Source organism: Mytilus californianus, unplaced genomic scaffold, assembly GCF_021869535.1.
Source record: "Mytilus californianus isolate M0D057914Y unplaced genomic scaffold, xbMytCali1.0.p SCAF_53, whole genome shotgun sequence".
Taxonomy (NCBI): Eukaryota; Metazoa; Mollusca; class Bivalvia; order Mytilida; family Mytilidae; genus Mytilus; species Mytilus californianus.
The window spans coordinates 1,109,465-1,132,484 of NW_026262705.1; the positions used below are offsets into that span (position 1 = coordinate 1,109,465).

Sequence of the window (23,020 nt, forward strand, 5' to 3'; positions counted from 1 at the left end):
AAAGCTATGTACTATAATTAATATATTTGATGTGGGATTTGTTAGTAAAAAATGGACATGGAAAATTCTCGCTTGTTGTATGGTTAGTAAGCATAACCTCATAGATTTCTTGTTGTAAACAAGATATACGGTTATTCAATGAAATTTACAATACGACCGACACGAAGAAAGACAAACAAGCAATTTTCATCCAAATGTTTGGTAGAAATGTTTTACCCAACAAGGGAAGTGAGGGGTTCCAAATCAACCAAAGGCTACGAATTAGTCGGAAATGACAATGAAGTTGTGAATGACGGTCGACACATGGAGACATATAGGCCACACCCAGCAGCCAGGTTCCAGTCGGGCCTTGAAAAAAAAGTATTCAGTATATCAGTTCGGCGAAACAGACATTCCGGTCAGATATGGGATTCACATGCAACCCCCCCCCCCCCCCAAAAAAAAAAAACAAAATTACGCCCGTTTTTTATTCATCATGTTCATTTAATGCTAAATAATTCTGTTTAAAATGTTTTTTTTTAATAGCAAAAAAGTGGACAAGATTATTGTTTTCAATCCAGATACAGCCAGAATTTTTTGCTTGAGGCAAAAATCAGGGTCAGAATTTTTTCTCTAAAATATCTCAGACTGCCCCCTCAGATCAGATGGTCCGTACCTTAGACTTTAAATCTATATCTAGAGCTTACTGACTGGGCATCACTATTCAGCAATGTTATTAATGGGCTGGGGCGTGTGGGATTAAACATGTTTTCGTAGGTAAATAATATTGCTGTGGATCTTTTTTTTTCATGAGAGTGTAATAGAGTATTGCTTTCTGTTGGGTGGAATTGTGAAATAGAAGTCGAATACGTTCTTGCTCAATACTTTGTCGCTTTGAAGGCGTCATGCTTCTCGTCCTCAGCCTAAGCAATGTGTTACTGTAATTTGAATTTCAAAATGACTGAGTGACGTTTTTTTCGACGAACTGGTCAACTCCACCGTAGAGAATCACACGACTTTGACATAATCAATAATATATTACAGTAAATACGAGCCGCGAAAAATATCTTTATAAGTAAAGAATTGTCGCATAAAAATTAAATACACGGGAAATGGCAAAGTTCACGAAGTCTAGTCTGATTAATCATTTAACAAAAAAAAAGTGCAAGCAAAGGGGGGGGGGAGGAGGGTACGCCCTCTACGCCCCCTCTGGATCCGCCACTGCATAGGGTTCTATAGTAAACCCCTCCCTTCTTTAGGCCCCTCAAAATACCCCTAAATTGACCCCAAGGCACAAACGAAAGATTGATGGCTCCGCTAGACATGTTAGTCTAAGTAAATCTGACAAGCGGTCCGAGTTGTCTTCTTAGAAGGTCCGAGTGGACTCGGTCCGACTTGTCTCGGGGACGAGTTGTCCACATTTTATAAAACATCCGATCAACGTCGAATTTCATCTTTGTCATTCATAAAACAACAACAACTTTATATGGCAAGTTCAGTGATGAACGGAATAATTTAATAAAAGAAAGGAATTTAAATGTGCATACATTTAATTGAAATTAATTAATTAATCACAATCTTCTTAAACGAAAAGAAGATCATGATAAACAAAACTTACTTTATAACATCAAAATACTTACTAGACCTTACTAGCTTACGTTTCGTGTAAGTTAAAATTACCGCGAACTTAGACTACTATGTATAACTTTATTTCCTCTATCATAGAGATTTGGTGTACATGAACAATTTTCCTGTGCCGTTTGCCATTTGGGAAATGTAAACGACTTGTAATTAGAGATTTTCGGCGATGAAATATTTCATACAATTGTTCTTTAACATCTTAGCCAAAATCACATGGGATAATAAACTACGTATGGATTTCTATTGAGCACTGCTTCCTATGTGCAACTTCAAAAATTTTGGGTGGTTCGACAATCATTTAAGGTTTTTCTGGTCATATTTTTTGTATTCCTGAATTGAAAGTATGAAAAAAGTGCCCAATTAGTTATTAATAACATATTAGCTAGCTAGATAATATCAATAGCACTTTTTACACCATTCAGTGGGAAGAACACAAATCTAGGGTGTTAGCATAAGGCAGCTTAACTGCCTAAAAATTAATCATAATTTCCTGTTGATATGCACATCTACATATTATGTTCTATGTACATGTATCTACAAAGTTTCATGAAATTCTGTTGGGTGGTTTTAGAGGAGTTGCGATGACAAGAAAAGGACTGATGGATGAACGGACAGACTGACAGATAGACGGATGGGTAAAAAACATTATAACAATCTTGTGTTGTCTCTATAGATTAAAAAACAACAATATCAAACACTTGTAATAGAAGTATATTGACTTGATATTAGTACAGTGCAAAAAGATACGAAATAATACAATGAGACCCTTAATCAATTTACTCGACAATATGTTTTGTAATGTGACTTTTTATAATGAAATGATTACAACAGTGAGTGCATATACCATGCATGCATAGATGTCCATATGTTTATAACATAAAAGTAATAATAACACAGTTGCTGACAATATGACCATGTGATCAGACAGTTATTAATGTTTGACTTAGTCAAAATAAGATACAGGATTATATACTACATGTACATGTACTATTAAACTCTTCCCTTACAGTTATTCATGTAGAGTACATACAGTCTAAGTCTCTATCCTCTTGCAATTTTGTTTTAACATTTAACTTTGGATTATTTTACTCTTCACAGAAGTTTTCCCTATTTCAAACTAAAAATAAAATTGAAAATCCTGCTTTTTTCAATAACAAGGAATAGCTGACATAGAAGCAAGCATCTTGTTTTAGGGAGGGATACATCGTATTTTTTAAATATCCACTTTAATTCAAAAAATAAATTCTCTGAAACTGACATTATCAAGATGCTTGGTTTCTGGATCGACAACATAAATGCCAAGTTTGAAGGACTTGTTATTTCAATTAACAATCAGTTTTCCTGTAGGCACGGAACTAACTGTGATCCTCATCTTCACCACTTATTCCTTTATTCATATGAGGCTGAATTCATAAGTTCTTATGAAGAATGAAAAGAAGCTAGCATTTAATTACACATATACCTTCATGTTCCGCTATACCTAGATGATGTTCTCTCACTAAAAGTTCAAAGTCAGCGACTATGTTGAACACATCTATCCAGTTCAACTTGAAATAAAGGATACACCAGATACAGTTAAGTCTGCCTCATATCTTGACTTACTTCTAGAAATTGACAATAAGGGTCGGTGGAGAACAAAACTTTACGACAAAACAGAGGATTTCAGCATCTCATTTGTGAACTATTCATTTTTATATAGCAACATTTCAGCAGGACTTACATATGAAGTATGTATCTCCCAGTTGATACAATATTCCAGAGCTTGCATTTCCTATCATGATTTTCTTTGATATAGAGTTGCTGCTTTTAAAGAAGCTTTTAAACTAGAATTCCTTGTAGTAAAGTTGAAATCATCCCTTCAAAAACTTAATTTATGGATGCCATCACAACTTGGTTTACCGTTATGGAATGTTTCATAGATGACGACAGATATATTTCAATTGTTGTAAGCACAACCCTGTCCTCTTTTCCTCAATTGTGACCTACCGAAAAAGCTTTATCATCAAATGTGTACCTACACGAACAACATCACAGGCGCCACATATGGAGCAGGATATGCTTATTACCTGTGTTTTGTAGACTGTTGGTCTTTTTGTCGTTTTTCGTTTTTTGCCATGTTATTTTCAAATCTTTTTCGACTTATGACTTTAAAGTATCCGTTTGGTATCTTTCAATGTCAAGCTGCAAACCAGATAAGAACTCATTCTGTAGTGGAGGAGAAAGGTTTGATGAAAATATTAAGTTCATTAAACATACAGAAAAAATCAAATGATTGCAAATAGGAAGAAGATTTTTGGAGACCCAGAAAAGTGCTCACATGTTACAACTCATCACTGTCAACCAACTGACTAAATATGAAGTTATAATCCGTTCATTAGTACTTGAGAAATGGGTGATGAAAAATATTAAATTCCTTCAAAATGTTGAAAAATTCAAAGTATATGGCAAATAAGAAGTAGATGTCGGACCTATATCTAAAAGCTGTTCAAATGTTAGTACAACAAGTCACTGTCAAGCTGGTGAAACAAATTGGAAGTCATTTTTTAAGGTTTCAACTGAAGAAAAAGTGTGAGAAATATATTTGATGGACAAATGGATGGATGAAAGCTAGATGGACAGATAAAGATGATTTCAATATGATCCCCATTCTTAGAGTAGAGGTATAGATATGCTCAGTAGTTTGTCTATTTTTCACATTGTAATAGTATTTTTTTTTTCTTTTAGCAATCTTGGCTATGTGGTGACTTTTTATTAGTGGAGGAAGCCGGAGTTCACGGAGAGAACCATGACCCTCGACTGGATAACTGGTAATCCTAGTCAATTAAGATCAGAGTCAAACGCACCTACTATGTGCTGGGTTTCCAACTCACAACATCAGTGTTGACAGGCTAGTGATGTAGATATATATATATGTTACAAATTAAAATAAATGTTTGAATATAAGAATAAATCACATAAATAATATGGATAATGGATTATGGTACATTTCAGTATGTTACTTTAAATCTTGAATTTAAGTAGTCAATGCTACTGATTGGTTCATATTTATTAGATTTATCCAGACATTCAATAATTAACTTATCATCTGGCTGAACAAAAAATGCCATTGATTGTCTATTCTGCCTCCTCTGTTGTTCATTACTTGGATTTAGAACTCTATGTTTCTGAAAAAATAAATTTTAGAAACAGGATAAAACAAGAATGTGTCCATGGTACATGGATGCCCCACTCGCGCTATCATTTTCTATGTTCAGTGTACCATGAACTTGGGGTCAAAGCTCCAATTTGGCATTAAAATTAGAAAGATCATATCATAGGGAACATGTGTACTAAGTTTCCAGTTGATTGGACTTCAACTTCATCAAAAACTACCTTGACCAAAAACTTGAGCCTGAAGTGGGACAAACGGACGAACGGACGGACTGTACAACAGACGAACGAACGGATGCACAGACTGAAAAACATAATGTTTAAATCACTGTTCTGGCAGTATTATAGGTCTAAGAGCAATCACTTAATATTACACAGCTAAATTATATTCAAAACAAATATCTTGCTTCTTGAGCTTATATTAGTTTTAAATGAGACAATATTTTGGATGTTCTTTTGTTCAACACCTACAATGTATATAAGTTCATTGGCTATATACACAAGAAATGGTTATTTCTGAGATACTGTATATTACAAAATTTTTGTTAGAGTAACTGAGAAGTAAAGTTGATTTTGAGTATTTTACTTTTAAAATTGTTGAGTTCCTCACCCTAAATAAATGGAAACTACCCAAATTTGAAATTTCTGTTTAACACCTTTAGGAAGTTTGAATCAAGTATTCTAAGTTATTTCATTACAATATTATAAACAACAAAAGATTGCACACACTGTTATGTCTTGCCTGCTTAATGATCATGACTGAAATTTATATTAATTATGTTGAAAGTCTTTAACATGAAGGTTTTACTACAGGCATCAATTAAATATTATCAATGATCCATGAAAATGGCCAGTTCAAGTTCAGATGAAACCTGCCAGTGGTACATGTACACCTTACAATCATTTCATACACCAAACGTAGTTGACCTTTTGCTTATAATATTTGATAAACAAACCTAACCACAAAAACTTAATGTCAAACAATGAACTATGAAAATGAGGTCAAGGTCAGGTGAACCCTGCCAGACAGACATGAACACCTAACAAGTATTCCATACACCACATATAGTTGAACTATTGCTTATAGTACATGTACCTGAGAAATGGACCTAAACATGAAACTAAATGTCAAACAATGAACCATGAAAATGAGGTCTAGGTCAGGTGAACCCTGCCAGACAGGCATGAACACCTTACAATTATTCCATTCTCCACATGTAGTTGACCTATTGCTTATACATGTAGTACATATTTCTGAGAAATGGACATAAAGTTGTATGGTGACCAACAGTTGCTTACTTTTACGTCATTTGGTCTCATCATACCACCCATACCATATAGTCTGCTATAAAAGGCCCGACATGAAAAATATGAAACAATTCAATTGAGAAAACTAATGGCCTAATTTATAACAAAACAATTAATGAAAAACAAATATGACAGACATGAACAAACGACAGTCTCTGAACTACAGGCTCCTGACTTGGGGCAGAAACATAAAGAATGTGGTGGGGTTAAACATGTTTGTGAGCACTCAACCCTCTCCTAACCTGGGACAGTGGTGTAACAGCACAACATAAGAACAAACTATAACAAACAAGAGTGCACACGCTGAAATGTCTCGCCTACTATACTGACCATTGATTTTATGTTGATAGTCCTAAATATAAAGTTTTTTTACTACAAGTATCACATTAACATTTATGATCCAAGAAAAATGAGGTCAAGTTCAGGTAAACCAAGCCAGATATACATGTACACCTTTAATACAATCATTCTTTACACCGGATATAGATGACCTATTGCTTATAGTACAAAAGAAACAGACCAAACCATGGAAATTCTATATTGACCAATGAACCATGAAAATGAGTTCAAGTTCAGATGAACCCTTCAAGATAGGCATGTACACCTTAAAATCATTCAATGCATCAAATATAGTTGACCTATTGCTTATAGTATCTAAGAAACAAAGTTAACCATGAAAACTGAACATTGACCAATGAGCCATGAAAATGAGGTGAAGGTCAGATGAAACCTGCCAGACAGACATATATACACCTTAAAAATATTCCATACATAGTAAAATATTTCCATACACCTAATATAGTTGACCTACTGTATACAATATTAGAAGAACAGATCAAAACAGACCGAAATACAAAACCTTAACATTGAGCAATGAACCTTGAAAATGAGGTCAAGGTCAAATAAAACCTGCTAGTTGGGCATGTTCATCATAAAATATTTCCATACACCAAATATAGTTGACCTATTGCATACAGTATTAGAAAAACAGACTAAATACAAAACTAAACTTTTACCACTGAACCATGAAAATTAGGTGAAGGTCAGATGTCACCTGCCAGCTGGACATGTCCACCTTCCAATCATTACATACACCAAATATAGTAGACCTATTGCTTATAGTATCTGAGATATGGACTTGACCAAGAAAACTTAACCTTGTTCACTGATCCATGAAATGAGGTCGAGGTCAAGTGAAAACTCTCTGACAGGCATGAGGACCTTGCAAGGTTACATATATGCACATCCCAAATATAGTTATCCTATTACTCATAATAAGAGAGATATTAACATTACAAAAAATCTTAACTTTTTTTTAAGTAGTCACTGAACAATGAAAATGAGGTCAAGGGCAATGGACATATGACTGCAGGCTCGACAAAAATCAGTTGAAAAAGGTTTAACTGATCAGATCAATACAAAGCAGGACAACATCAAACATAAACACAGACCGGACGTGGCAGGGTATTTATCCATCCCTCATCCCTAACAACAAAAAGGACACTAAGCACAGATCAGAGAGTACTCGCAGTTACTGACAGCTAGTTCAAAGCCAATAACAACTAATAAAAAAAATCATGTATCTAAGACTAAAATATCAATCAGTACACATCCAACATCCAATGGATTTAGTGTAAAGACGTCAATTACAGTCAGAGAAAAACAAGGCTTTGTGCAATGCCAAAATAAAGGATCGACAGATTGTAGTACTGTTAAAAGTGCATAAGTGTATAACAAAACTATTAGTATTATTTTAATTTACTGGTGACAAAATCAATATTTATACCAATAAAAACAATATTCAAAGATCTAATTACAGTGTTGAATTAGAATAAGTTTTTTTTAAAGTATTGATAAGTTTACCGGGATCGTATATAAATTTCTGGGCTGGGTAAACAACATCACTGTAAAAATTAAGGATGTGCTATTCTGTCTGAAATAAGTATTTTACAGGTACAGCCAAACTTGCAAACCAAATCTTTGTATCTATGGAAGAATTTAGTAAAGGTTTTAAGTAATTTGTGGTAATGAAATCCCTGACTAAATAATTAACCAGTAATTATATAGAAGATGTGGTATGAGTGCCAATGAGACAACTCTCCATCCAAGTAAAAATTTATAAAAGTAAACCATTATAGGTCAAAGTACAGTCTTCAACAGGGAGACTTGGCTCACACACCGAACAGCAAGCTGTAAAGGGCCCCAAAAATTACTAGTGTAAAACCATTCAAACGGGAAAACCAACGGTATAATCTATATAAAAAACGAGAAACATACACATAGATTACGCTCATAAAAATCCAAAACGTCACTACAGACACTGGCATAACGAAGGAGTTGGGATATATAAACAGCGCAAGATGGTGCCAGAGGAACATCACCATTCAAAAAAGGAAAATTAACAATAGGGAAAGAAAAATCATCCCATTTGTCATAAATTTTTGTGTAGAGTTTCTGGTGTAAAACTGAAATATCTAAATCTAAGAAAGGACACTTGATTTTTATATATTATATTTGCTATGAAAACCAAGGTGAGGTTCATTATACAATTGAGTAATAATGAATTGTTAACAAAAAACCAAAAACCATTGATTTCTTACTGCTCTTTGAAATTCTAATTTTTTCATAAACAAAATTTTAAACCTGCAGTTTTAACAATATTGTGATACAAGAAAAGGGGACTGCATGTGCAGCTTTGAAACTGAACCTGTACATTTTCCAATAAAATGCTCCGCAGGGCGCAGCTTGATACGACCGCAGAGGTCGAACCCTGAACAGTTGGGGCAAGTATGGACACAACATTCAAGCTTGATACAGCTTTGCATTTGGATTGTGATTAAATATTTGACACAGCATAGGTTTCTGACACAGAATGAATGTGGTCTAAGAACTTAAAAATTTTAAATTGGACATTCACCTATTATGGTCCAATATCCAAAATCTAAATACATGGTTCGATTCAGCATATCAAAGAACCCCAAGAATTCAATTTTTGTTGATATCAAACAAAGTTTAATTTTGGACCCTTTTGACCTCAATGTGGACAAAGTTGATAACGGAGCCCAAAAATCAAAAATCTAAATACATGGTTAGATTCAGCATATCAAAGAACCCCATATATTCAATTTTTGTTGAAATCAAACAAATTTTAATTTTGGACCCCGATTTGGACCAACTTGAAAACTGGGCCCATAATCAAAAATCTAAATACATGTTTAGATTCAGCATATCAAAGAACCCTAAGAATTCAATTTTTGTTAAAATCAAACTAAGTTTAATTTTGGACCCTTTGGACCTTAATGTAGACCAATTTAAAAACGGAACCAAAAATTAAGAATCTAAATACACGGTTAGATTCGGCATATCAAAGAACCACAATAATTCAATTTTTGATGAAATCAAACAAAGTTTAATTTTGGACCCTTTGGACCTCAATGTGGACCAATTTAAAAACGGGGCCCACAATCAAAAAACTAAATACACTGTTAGATTCAGCATATTAAAGAACCCCAAGAATTCAAGAATAAAACCCCATTGAAATTGGTCAAGAAATAAGCAATTTATACGAAGTATCTTCTTTTGCACAATACTGTGCAATTAAATATTTCTTGCTATTGCGCAATACTGTACAATTGACAATTTCTTGCTATTGCGCAATATTGTGCTATTGGATATTTCTTGCTATTGCGCAATACTATGCAATTGAAGATTTCTTGCTATTGCACAATACTGTGCAATTGAAGATTTCTTGCTATTGTGCAATACTGTGCAATTGAAAATTTCTTGCTATTGCACAATACTTATAATATAATAATTTACACATCCTGTTTGGTGTGTATCTCCTACCATATCATTATTATTTGCTTTTAAATATAAATCAAAAATAACCAACTTAAAATGGAAAATTTTAAAAGAAAAAAAAGGAAAAAAAGGAAAAAAAAGGAAAAAAAAAAAATCCCCCCCCCAAATTTTTTGAACCCCCTTATGATTCATTACCCCCAAACTCAATCCCAGCCTTCCCTTTGTGGTATGGTACCTTGCAGTACAATTTCAGAGAGATCCATACACTTGAACACAAGTTATTGTCTGGAAACTAGAAAAATGTGTTTTTTGGCCCCTTTTTGGCCCCAAATTCCTCAACGTTTAGGGCAATTACCCCCAAACTCAAACCCAGCTTTCCCTTTGTGATATGGAACCTTGTAGTACAATTTCAGAAAGATCCATACACTTACACACAAGTTATTGTCCTGAAACTAGAAAAATGCTTGTTTTTTGCCTTTTTGGCCCCATATTCCTAAAATATTGAGGCAATTACCCCCATCATCAATCCCAGCCTTCACTTTGTGGTATGGTACCTTGCAGTACAATTTCAGAGAGATCCATACACTTGAATACAAGCTATTGTCTGGAAACTAGAAAAATGCTTATTTTTGGCCCTTTTTTGGCCCCTTATTCCTAAAAGTTTTGGGCAATTACCCCCAAACTCAATTCCAGCTTTCCCTTTGTGATATGGAACCTTGTAGTATAATTTCAGAAAAATCCATACACTTACACACAAGTTATTGTCATGAAACTAGAAAAATGCTTGTTTTTTGCCCCTTTTTTGGCCCCATATTCCTAAAATTTTGAGGCAATTACCCCCAAAATCAATCCCAGCATTCCTTTTGTGATATGGAACCTTGTGGTACAATGTCAGAGAGATCCATACACTAACACACAAGTTATGTCTGGAAGTTACAAAAATGCTTATTTTTGGCCCCTTTTTGGCCCCTAATTCCTTTACTGTTGGTACCATAACCCCCAAAATCAATCCCAACCTTCCTTTTGTGGTATTGAACCTTGTGGTAAAATTTCATAGAGATCCATTCACTTAAACTAAAGTTAGAGTGCGAAAACCAATGTGTCTTCGGACGACGCCGGACGACGCCAGACGACGACGACGACGACGACAACGTCATACCAATATACGACCACAAAAATTTTTTTGCGGTCGTATAAAAATTAAGGGCATGGTTACAAATGAAAGGGTAAATATTAAAGTAAAAGAAGGAATAAAACATGTATTGTTCAGATTCTGTCTTATCCATTTTTAACCAACATTTCAACCTATTATTTATATGATAATACTTACAGTAGCCTTCAATTTATCAGCTGTCCATCTTTGCATCAGATCACCAATATTGACAACAACAGTGCCTGGTATCGGTGTGGCATGTACATATTGGTCTTCACAGTTCCTAACCTTAAAATGGAATTGTATTTCTTGTCTTTTTTTATGAAAACAGATTTGTGTTTTCTCAATTTCTCACAAACTTAAAGGTACGGATGAACTATGATACACAATATGAAGCAAAAATGTAAAAGATATTGCAAATACATTTTCTAATAACTTTTGCCTTGTGACTATATAAAGGATGATAACTAATTGATTATTTACTATTTGTTTTTAAGGAATTACATGGTTCAATAAAATGCTCCGCAGGGCGCAGCTTGATACGACCGCAGAGGTCGAACCCTGACCAGTTGGGGCAAGTATGGACACAACATTCAAGCTTGATACAGCTCTGAATTTGAATTGTGATTAAATATTTGACACAGCATAGGTTTCTGACACAGAATGAATGTGGTCTAAGAACTTAAAAATTTTAAATTGGACATTCACCTATTATGGTCCAATATCCAAAATCTAAATACATGGTTAGATTCAGCATATCAAAGAACCCCAAGAATTCAATTTTTGATGAAATCAAACAAAGTTTAATTTTGGACCCTTTTGACCTCAATGTGGACAAAGTTGATAACGGGGCCCAAAAATCAAAAATCTAAATACATGGTTAAATTCAGCATATCAAAGAACCCCATATATTCAATTTTTGTTGAAATCAAACAAAGTTTAATTTTGGACCCCGATTTGGACCAACTTAAAAACTGGGCCCATAATCAAAAATCTAAATACATGTTTAGATTCAGCATATCAAAGAACCCTAAAAATTCAATTTTTGTTAAAATCGAACTTAGTTTAATTTTGGACCCTTTGGACCTTAATGTAGACCAATTTGAAAACGGAACCAAAAATTAAGAATCTAAATACACGGTTAGATTCGGCATATCAAAGAACCCCAATAATTCAATTTTTGATGAAATCAAACAAAGTTAAATTTTGGACCCTTTGGACCTCAATGTGGACCAATTTAAAAACGGGGCCCAAAATCCAGAAACTTAATACACGGTTAGATTCAGCATATTAAAGAACCCCAAGAATTCAAGAATAAAACCCCATTGAAATTGATCAAGAAATAAGCAATTTATACGAAGTATCTTCTTTTGCACAATACTGTGCAATTGACAATTTCTTGCTATTGCGCAATATTGTGCCATTGGATATTTCTTGCTATTGCGCAATACTGTGCAATTGAAGATTTCTTGCTATTGCGCAATACTGTGCAATTGAAGATTTCTTGCTATTGTGCAATACTGTGCAATTGAAAATTTCTTGCTATTGCACAATACTTATTATATAATGATTTACACATCCTGTTTGGTGTGTATCTCCTACCATATCATTATTATTTGCTTTTAAATATTAATCAGAAATAACCAACTTAAAATGGAAAATTTTAAAAGAAAAAAAAAAGGAAAAAAAAGAAAAAAAAAGTAAAAAAAATCCCCCCCCCCCAAATTTTTTGAACCCCCTTATGATTCATCACCCCCAAACTCAATCCCAGCCTTCCCTTTGTGGTATTGTACCTTGCAGTACAATTTCAGAGAGATCCATACACTTGAACACAAGTTATTGTCTGGAAACTAGAAAAATGCTTATTTTTGGCCCCTTTTTGGCCCCCAATTCCTAAACGTTTCGGGCAATTACCCCCAAACTCAATTCCAGCTTTCCCTTTGTGATATGGAACCTTGTAGTACAATTTCAGAAATATCCAAACACTTACACACAAGTAATTGTCATGAAACTAGAAAAATGCTTGTTTTTTGCCCCTTTTTTGGCCCCTAATTCCTAAAATTTTGAGGCAATTACCCCCAAAATCAATTACAGCCTTTCCTTTGTGATATGGAACCTTGTGGTACAATGTCAGAGAGATCCATACACTTACACACAAGTTATTGTCTGGAAGTTACAAAAATGCTTATTTTTGGCCCCTTTTTGGCCCCTAATTCCTTAACTGTTGGTACCATAACCTCCAAAATCAATCCCAACCTTCCTTTCGGGGTATTGAACCCTATGGTAAAATTTCATGGAGATCCATTCACTTAAACTAAAGTTAGAGTGCAAAAACCAATGTGTCTTCGGACGACGCCGGACGACGCCAGACGAAGACGACGATGACGACGACGCCAACGTCATACCAATATACGACCAAAAAATTTTTAATTTTTGCGGTCGTATAAAAACTGGATTCATGAATATTTTTAATACTTTTTGTATTTGATTTGATAGAACTCTTTGGGTGTTAAACACAATCTAGTGTAAATATATAATGAAAACCCAGTGCATCCAAATGAATCAAAAATGGAAAATCAATTTTACAACAGTGACTATCCTGTTTAGGTTTTGACCTGTATTGAACTCTAAATATTTGGATCTCAAAGACTAAAAGATAAAAATAAATTATGAATTCTCACCTCTAGCCCACCAATCTGATCTTGGAATAACAAGGTCAAACTGCCATAATCAGAATGTTCACCACATCTAACTTGTCCTTCTTTAATCACTGTGAAAAAAAACGAAAATAAGAACTACACTGAAGCACTCCCCTTAACATTACTGTGGAATAACTTATTTTTGTGGGTACAATTTTTCGTGGATTGAGGAAAACTTCCATAATCATGGATATTTGATTTCGTGGTTTTGCCAAATATTGCATATTTTCCTATGGAGAATTTGTAATTCGGTGAACATATAAACAAACTAATAGTTCAAAAGACCCACTAAATCCACGAATTGGTATCCAACTAATAATGATGAATCCACAGTACTTGGATATAGGGATGAAGGAGCAAACATTGATATGTTATTCATACATTTGGCATGTCAGTAAAATACAGTTATTATAACCTAGGCAAGATTTTGAATTTTCATGTATGTTCTAATCTAGAATATTTATGTACTGTGTACTTGAATATTTATGTACATGATGTACTTGAATTAAGAAATGTATTTCAGGTGCAGTTTATGCTAAATGTTCATTTACTTTTTGTAATTATGTTTCAAAACCTAGATTTTCTTGAAAACTTGCAAAAAATTATTATATATGTCCCGGCCAAAAATGAAAAGGGAGTGAGAATGGACAAAGAAAGGGGAACAATTTAAGGATGCAGCAGGAAATGTACAGAAAATTGTGAAGGGTCAGAAAATTGAGCTCCCCCATTCATTTCTTGGTAAGAGCAATTCATTAGATCTGCATGCATGACCATTAACTTTGCACGTAAAAATCATTACAATTGCGCCCAACTTTTTATTACATTTGTACACATTCATTTAACTAGTAAATACAGGTAGATTATGTTTATTTATATAAAACTAGTTCTATAAAATATAAAATGCCAATTAAAACCTATGAAATCTCAAGATTAAATACTTCTGATCTTACATGACCATTCACATGCTGAATATGTCAAGCCTCTTTCTCACTTCTGCCTGTAACAACTGGTGTGTCAAGCCCTAAGTTCAGGATATGTGGTTGTTCGAAATTCCAACATAGTGTCAAGAAACACAAAAATTTGTATGGGGTTCTACGGAACCCTGTCTCACCTGCGATTGCTGCTGCGGAACCGTAGTTCTTAGGTCCTTATGTTATTTTTTGACTATTTGCGGACTATGGTCCGCAAATAGTCAAAAAACAACATAAGAACCTAAGAGCTACAGTTCCACAGCTACTGCGATTGCTGCTGTCTCTGTGTAAAAGCATAATGTTGACTAAAAAGTTAGTCCATTTATCAGTAAAATACAGAATTTAAAAAAAAATTCAAACTTTTTCTTTAGATGCTATTTCATGGTCTTGAAGATTAGCTTCTGTCCAAGTTTCATAACATTCCATGAAGGTTTACAAATTTATCATGTCAAAAAAGTTTAATCCCAGACTGTCTGTAAATGTTAACTGTAAAAACCTAAGTCCATCTATCAGAAAAATACTGAAAATGAAAAAATATATGTTCAAAAGTTTGCTTCAGGTGTAATACCACCAAATCATAGTACGCCACATCTGGTTGCATACGAAAAAGGGGCGAAAAAAATATTCCCTTGAATTTGACAGTTGTAGGAAATTAATCCTACACTTCATTGCAGTAAAAAATTTCTGAGTCATAAACATATATATTGGGTGTTTCAAAGCACCGTTGTTTTCTTATTTGGTGTTTCTATAGAATATTTTGGAAACTTGAGGTTACATGGTTACTAAAGCTTGTACACAGGAAAAAAAGGGGTGCAAATTTGATTGGTTAACTTTGAATGATGGTTATTTTCTTATATGCAATGAATATTATGTGAAATTTTGTCTATAGTACTGCATGGCCAGGATAAAACTTTACTCATGCCAAGTATTTCTTTATCTGAAACAAAGATAAATTCTGCACAATTTTTTGAAAAGTGCAAATTTTACAAAGACTAACAGGGGAAAATCAATGGCGGTATTTATTACACCTAATATGGGAAGCTGCACATGCACATATGACCTTGTGTGTACTCTCATTTGTTAAAATTTCATGCTATTTAAGGGAAATATTACAAAAATGAAATATTCTGAGTGGATTGAGTCTCAAAAACACATTTTATGAGAAAATTGTCTTGAAATAGGACTCTACCACTAATATTAGTAGACACATCAAGCCATACTCAGTGTTTTGGGGAGCTTTTTCTGAATTTTCCTCCTTATTTCTTATAATTTGCTATAATAGAAAACTTTTTCCTAAGTAATACTTTAATAAATATATAGTTATTAGTAAATGAAATAATTTTTTAAGCAGTAACAACAAATTATTCACTAAAAGGGAAGCTTTTACATTTCTTTCATAAATGAGTGAAAGTTACCCCAATTTTTTTATTTATTGGCCTAAAAAGTTGAAATTTTGAGGAAATTAGAGGTATAAATGGACCAAAAGGAACCTTATAATAAAGACAAATAGGTCCATTAGTGGTATTTATCATCCTAGAGTCATCTTTTGTATCATATTCCACTGTTTTTATGCAGATGAGATAAATATTTGATCATTTATTGGTCCACACTATATTCTATCATGATGCAGCTTGATTTGGATTTTTCATAGAAATTTTGCTCGAATCACTGTAGATGTTGTCTTACATTATACTAGATTCTTCTCAAACTATTGAACTAATTATGACAAAACTTGACAGTAATGCTTGAAATAACCAGTATTACAAAGGAAAAACAAGTGAAACTGCAAGCTTCTGCTCACTGATGATACCCCCAGCCCATATATTTGACGGTAAACAGGAAGTTGTTGAGTGATTAATCTGAAAACGCATCACACGGTATAGCTGACTTATATAAACCCTGAAACCAAATTTCAGAAATCCTTGTCAAGTAGTTCCTGAGAAAAATGCGACGAAATTATTCATGGGACAGACGGACTGATGGACTGACGGAAGGACAGACAGAGGTAAAACAGTATACCCCCCCTTTTTAAAGCGGGGGTATATTTAAAGCAGGGGTATAAAAAATCATCACAGCATTTTCATGTTATTGAAGAGACACTGTTTGGCAGCCGCCCTTCCGCCCGCAGTACATACCCCAATCAATAACCAATATTTCCTTCGAAAATTCGGTTAAAAATCACATTTAGTTCATTCAACAAAATAGTCTTCTTTAGGTGTAATACCACCAAATCATAGTACGCCACATCCGGTTGCATACGAAAAAGGGTAGAAAAGAAATATTCCCTTGAATTTGACAGTTGTGGGAATTTAATCCTACACTTCATTGCAGTAAAAAATTTCTGAGTCATAAACATATATATTGGGTTTTCAAAGCACCGTTGTTTTTTTATTTGGTGTTTCTATAGAAAATTTTGGGAACTTGAGGTTACATGGTTACTAAAGCTTGTACACAGGAAAAAAAGGGGTTCAAATTTGATTGGTTAACTTCCAGTGATGGTTATTTTCTTATATGCAATGAAATGTTATGTGAAATTTCGTCTATAGTACTAGACAGGATAAAACTTTACTCATGCCAGGTATTTCTTTATTTGAAACAAAGATAAATTCTGCACTATTTTTGAAAAGTGCAAATTTAACGAAGACTTAATAGGGGAAATCAATGGTGGTATTACACCTTCAGACATTATCAATTAATCATAAAAAAACTTCTGCCAAAGTTGCATAAAATTCTATGAAGGTTTGTTAAAATAATTGATTTGTAATAAACTTTAACCGTAGACTGTATCTATTTGTTAAATGTAAAAAAAAACTGTCAGTTAAATACAGGAAAAGAAAAGAAATATTTTCAAATTTTTGACCTGAATACTGCATTTTGGTCTTAACTATAAAGCTTCTGTCCAAATTTCCTAAAATTCCATGAATGTTTGACAAAGTTATTGATGACTGAAAAACTTAACCTCAGACTAATTTTTAATGCTAACTGTAAAAAATACTAAGTCCATTAATCAATAAATTATGGGAAAATAAAAATATTTTTTTCCAAAATTTTGCTCTAGATACTGTATTTTGGTCATAAAACAAGCTTCTGTCCAAATTTCGTAAAATTTATTGAAGGTTTAACAAAGTTATTGATGACTGAATAACTTTAACCTCACACCAATTCTAAATGTTAACTGTAAAATAAAAAAAATACCGGTAAGTCCATTTATCAGTAAAATACAGGAAAATGAAAATATTTTTTTTCAAAATTTTGCTCTGGATACTGTATTTTGGTCATAAACAAGCTTCTGTCCAAATTTCCTTAAATTCCATTAAAGTTTGACAAAGTTATTGATGTCTAAAAAAATTTTTAACCATAGACTGAACCAACATGTTGATGCCAATGACGGAATCCAGGATCCCTATGTCTCTCTTTCTCTCAACAAAAATGCTTAATATGTTTTGGCGTAACGGTCAAAATTGACATAATTTATCTATTTTTAAGTGTTCAGCATTCAGTATTCTCTGGAAAAAAATTACTGTTCACTTTTCAGTATGCCTTAAGCTCTTACAGGATTTCTTACAGTTATTTGATATTAAATTGATCAAACGAAAAGAATTTATTACCCCAATATGAAAAATTTTAAACACATTTTGTTAAATACCCCAAACTTTTCAACATATATATATTTATTATGAATTATCGATACAATTGTTTTACCTTGAAAAACGAAAATGCCCAAATGTAATAAAAAATATTATGCACAATAGTAAATAAAATAAATCCCCAAATGTGCACAAATGTAATGCACCTGCTAGGAGTGTGTCACACTACCAACACCAGTTATTACATGAGGGTCTGGATGAGATACAAAGAATACAAAATGTGCAAAAAGTACAGAATAAAGGGCAAACAAATAAAGAACAAAGAAAATTAAGCAAACATAATTAAGGTCTGAAAATAATGGGGTGCTAAAATATAAAGAATACGGATAATAATGGGAATGATGGGCAAAATAAATAATGAATAGAGAAAAATGACAAAAAAAATTAAAGGATAAAGAAATAAAGGACCCCCATCAAGACCCTCATACATCTTGCATAATCACAGTAATCAGAATTTCTTCTTTATTTTTTCCTAATCACTAAAATTAAAGACACTTTAAATGTGCATATTCTTTTAATCTTCTTCCCAATCAAAACTAAATGTTTTTTTAAACTTATTATTACCTTCTTGAAGAGCAGGATAAAATAATGACCTCAGAGAAGTCTTGTTTTCTGTGCTTCCAATATATTTGTGGCAGTTCTGAAGAAATTTCTGTTCCTAATTAAATATAAGAAATAAGAAATTAAAGTATTAATTTGATTTTATTTTCAAGGCTCGACATATGTGATCTATGTTTGGAATGTTACATTACTGAGCCTTTTTTTTACAAAACTTGTTTAAACGGTACATATAATTGAAGGTAATAAAAGAGAGCCATATGCAGATTTATTTACAGATTACGTTGAAAGACATTACTCCAAAATTACTGTAAAATTATATCTATGTTCATATCTTAATGATGTTTGATACATCTGATTTGAAAATCAGAAACACAACAAATAATGAATGTCCTTTCAGCACAAAAAACACATTAAATAAAAGCTGGTAAGTTGCACAAAAACACCTTAAATAAAAGCTGGTAAGAAGCACATAAGCACCTTAAATAAAAGCTGGTAAGTTGCACAAAAACACCTTAAATAAAAGCTGGTAAGTTGCACAAAAACACCTTAAATAAAAGCTGGTAAGTTGCACAAACATCTTAAATAAAAGCTGGCAAATTGCACAAAATAAATTACCCTTTTTCATCTTTTCAGTTTTCTGCATTTTTATTTTTTTTCTTATTTTGATACAGGTAATATAAACTAAATATTCATACAAGAGGCTGTCAAGTATATAGTAAAGCATGTATTTATTGCATTTATTAGTGTCATTGTTAAACCAATACAGCACCATTTCTCAATTCATCAAGGATCATAACTGCAAAGGTAATAAATTGCTTCGCCGAGTGCAGCTGGATACGACCGCAGAGTTCCAACCCTGAACAGTTGGGGCAAAAATGGAAGCAATATTGGCGCTTGATACAGGTCTGAATTTGGATTGTAATTAAATATTTGACACATAAAAGGTTTCTGACACAGAATAACAGTTGTCAAATGATTTGAATTTATATTCAATTTTTTGCTTTTGTGCAATACACTTTGCTGTTGCGAATTCACCCCTCCCCCCCCCCCCAAAAAAAACAAAAAAAATTACCCCCCCCTTTTTTGCTTTTGTGAATACACTATGCTGTTGCTTAATAACCTCCCCCCCCCCCCCCCCAACCACACACACACTTTTTTTGCAAAAAAAATAATATTTAAAGATTTTTCTTTTTAATTTCTGAAATCTGAAATGAGAAATAATTGACCCCCCTCAACTTCTTTTCACCCCCCCCCCCCCCTTTTTCCCCCCAAAAATTCTTTTCCTCAATTATCTCAATTCAAATTTCCAATGGAGTTTGCAACCATAATTACCCATTTGAATTTACCATAGTGCTACAAGTAACTTAATCTATTTCATAATAGAATTTAAAATATGGTGTCAAATCTTTCGTATGAATTTTTTTGTAAAAAAAAAAAAAGATGCAACATTTGCAGATATTTTTACTGGTCTTCCTTAATAAATATGCATTTCTTTAAACATAATTTAAAAGCAGTGAAAGGGAGGTAATCAAAACATTGTATTTGGATTACCTCCCTTACACTGCTTTTAAATTGTCTTAATTGTTCATTAACCATTACTTTATACATAATTTAAAAGCAGTGTAAGGGAGGTAATTCAAATGATGTATTTGAATTACCTCCCTTACACTGCTTTAAATTATGTTTTGTACTAAAGTATTTGTCCATTAACCAGGACACCCTTGTTTTCCCCCCCTTTTTTGCCCCTAATTCCTAAACGGTTTGAGCCATAACCCCCACAAGCAAATCCTAACCATCCCTTTGTGGTATGGAAACTTGTGGCATAATTTCAGAGAGATCCATACAACGTTCCACAAGTTATCGTCTGGAAACTAGAATGCTTATTTTTGGCCCCTAATTCCTTAACTGTTGGTACCATAACCCCCAAAATCAATCCCAACCTTCCTTTTGTGGTATTGAACCTTATGGTAAAATTTCATAGAGATCCATTCACTTAAACTAAAGTTATTGTGCGAAAACCAATGTGTCTTCGGACGACGATGAAAACTACGACGACGCCAACGTCATACCAATATACGACCGCAAAATTTTTTGCGTTTGTATAAAAATCATCAATATGCAATTTGCCATTAGTAACAACTTTTAAAATTTGAAAACCATTGGTTGAAAGGTTCTAAAGTTTCACAGAAACCAGATAAACTTCAATAATTTTCCAATGAATCAAGGACCATAACTCCTGAATAGCAAAAAAAGGATCATTGTAAATTTTGACCTCCATTTTTTCAACAATAACAACATTTTAAAATTTGAAAAGCATTGTATGAACAATAAATAAATCTATGCACTTAAACAGCTGGATATGTAACAAAATAGAAGTCCTTTTATTATAAAAGTTCCAAATGGAAGAAATATCATGTACAACAAACATTACAGTATTTGTTGTTTATAACAGAATAAACGATAGCTGGCCTTAATGACCATTTGCCCAAACCACTGTACAACTCAAGTTAATAACCTGTTTTCTGTTTGAAAATGAGGTTAAAATAATCATTAATTCTGTAACCAGAAGAAAAAGAGATACAAGGTATTGATTAACAAAACAGCAAACCAAAAATTAAAAAGCATCGTCGATGTTGTGATCCAGCCATATTCATAGCTAGTCTGATATTCTTTCTGACCATACTTCTATATATTTTTTTCTCTTTCCATTTCCAATCTTACTGTAAAATTTCTGTTTATCCAAAGGTAGGGAATTTCGCAATATTGATGCAAATATTGATTTATATATATATTGATATTTCAATTTTAGACTCTATCAAGATTTTTTTTTATAGATATTTGCAATTTAATGGTATTGACAAGAATGGAAAGGGAAATTGTCAAACCAGTAATATATTTTTTATATGCCTTTAATAATAACTGGCTTAATAATTTCCAGAAAGAGGCCTTTGAAATGCACTTTCTCACCAACAAAAATTTAAAAAAAATAATAACTATTTTTTATCTAAATTGGTGTTCATTCTTCATTAAGAAAAAATACATGTCCTGTATTCAAATTTAAATGTACAAATACCTAATGCTGAGATATTTCCAATTACTATTAAATAGCAATATAATGGGATATAAATGTAGAACAAGACAAATAAATTTTATTGCAGAAAATGCTCAGGTAAGAGTAATGCAATTTTGTTTATTGTTTCAACCAAATTTCTGATAATTGTAACTAATTAATTAGAACTTGATTATTGACTTATGTCAGATGATAATGACACTGATTTTACAAGTGAAATAAAATTTGCTTGCATTTTTTATACCTATTTTTTTCATTTTTTGTCTTTTCTTTGAAAAAAAAACACATCTGATTAATCATTCAGCTAGCTAGCAAAATTAACAGAATATTTTAATGTAGTGTAGATCAAAATAAATAATACATTTGTAGGTTTACTATTGAGGTCAAGAGTGTGTGTATTCAGTGAGGTGTGTAATAAATTGTGTCTATTTAATTATGTAACAGGTCATGAGATATTAACTGTGGTGAATTAAGACTGGGGTTGTTTCCAATTAATACTTACACCTTTGAGTGTAATTATTTGAAAATCATGACAGTTGATAATCATATTGACTATGGAAAGAATTAGAGTAATACCATTTCAAAAAAGAGTGGGAATCAACTTAGATATATTAATACACATCTTGACCCAAAGTTCATTGAACAATAACTTAAAGAAGCATAAGATACTAATATAATACTTTCAAAATTCTTACTAACTGATTCAATTGATGTACAAATACTTTTTCAAATTAATTCATAAATAGTAAATTATTATAAATTTTGATTTACAAAGGAACTATATGCAAGTGTACATCTAAAAGAAAAGGGTTGTTCGACCAATCTTTTCGTAATTTAAGAGAAAATAACATGTCAAAAGTTGGCAGTTTATGATTAAAATGGTGTAGAAAGTTTCTGCAAGTCATAAAAACACATAATTAGTTTCATCATATGTCTTCAACTTAGTATTCTTCACCATCTCCAAAACCAGAGTGATCGCATAGATCCAGCATGGATGAATCAAAAATAATGCATATGCTGAAATGTCTTGCCTGCTTAAC

At 32.8% G+C, this 23,020-nt stretch overlaps 1 protein-coding gene across 1 annotated transcript in view; it reads right to left on the minus strand.

The window, feature by feature from the left end:
• Nucleotides 1-2,313: 2,313 nt before the first annotated feature.
• Nucleotides 2,314-23,020, minus strand: part of LOC127703875 (uncharacterized) — a 36,724-nt gene continuing 16,017 nt past the window's right edge. The window contains exons 6-9 of the mRNA XM_052207951.1: nucleotides 18,914-19,007; nucleotides 13,714-13,802; nucleotides 11,210-11,320; nucleotides 2,314-4,784 (exon numbers count right to left, since the gene is read on the minus strand). Coding sequence (XP_052063911.1) covers nucleotides 4,608-4,784; nucleotides 11,210-11,320; nucleotides 13,714-13,802; nucleotides 18,914-19,007 — 471 coding nt within the window. The 3' untranslated portion in view covers nucleotides 2,314-4,607. The remainder of the gene's footprint in view (nucleotides 4,785-11,209; nucleotides 11,321-13,713; nucleotides 13,803-18,913; nucleotides 19,008-23,020) is intronic.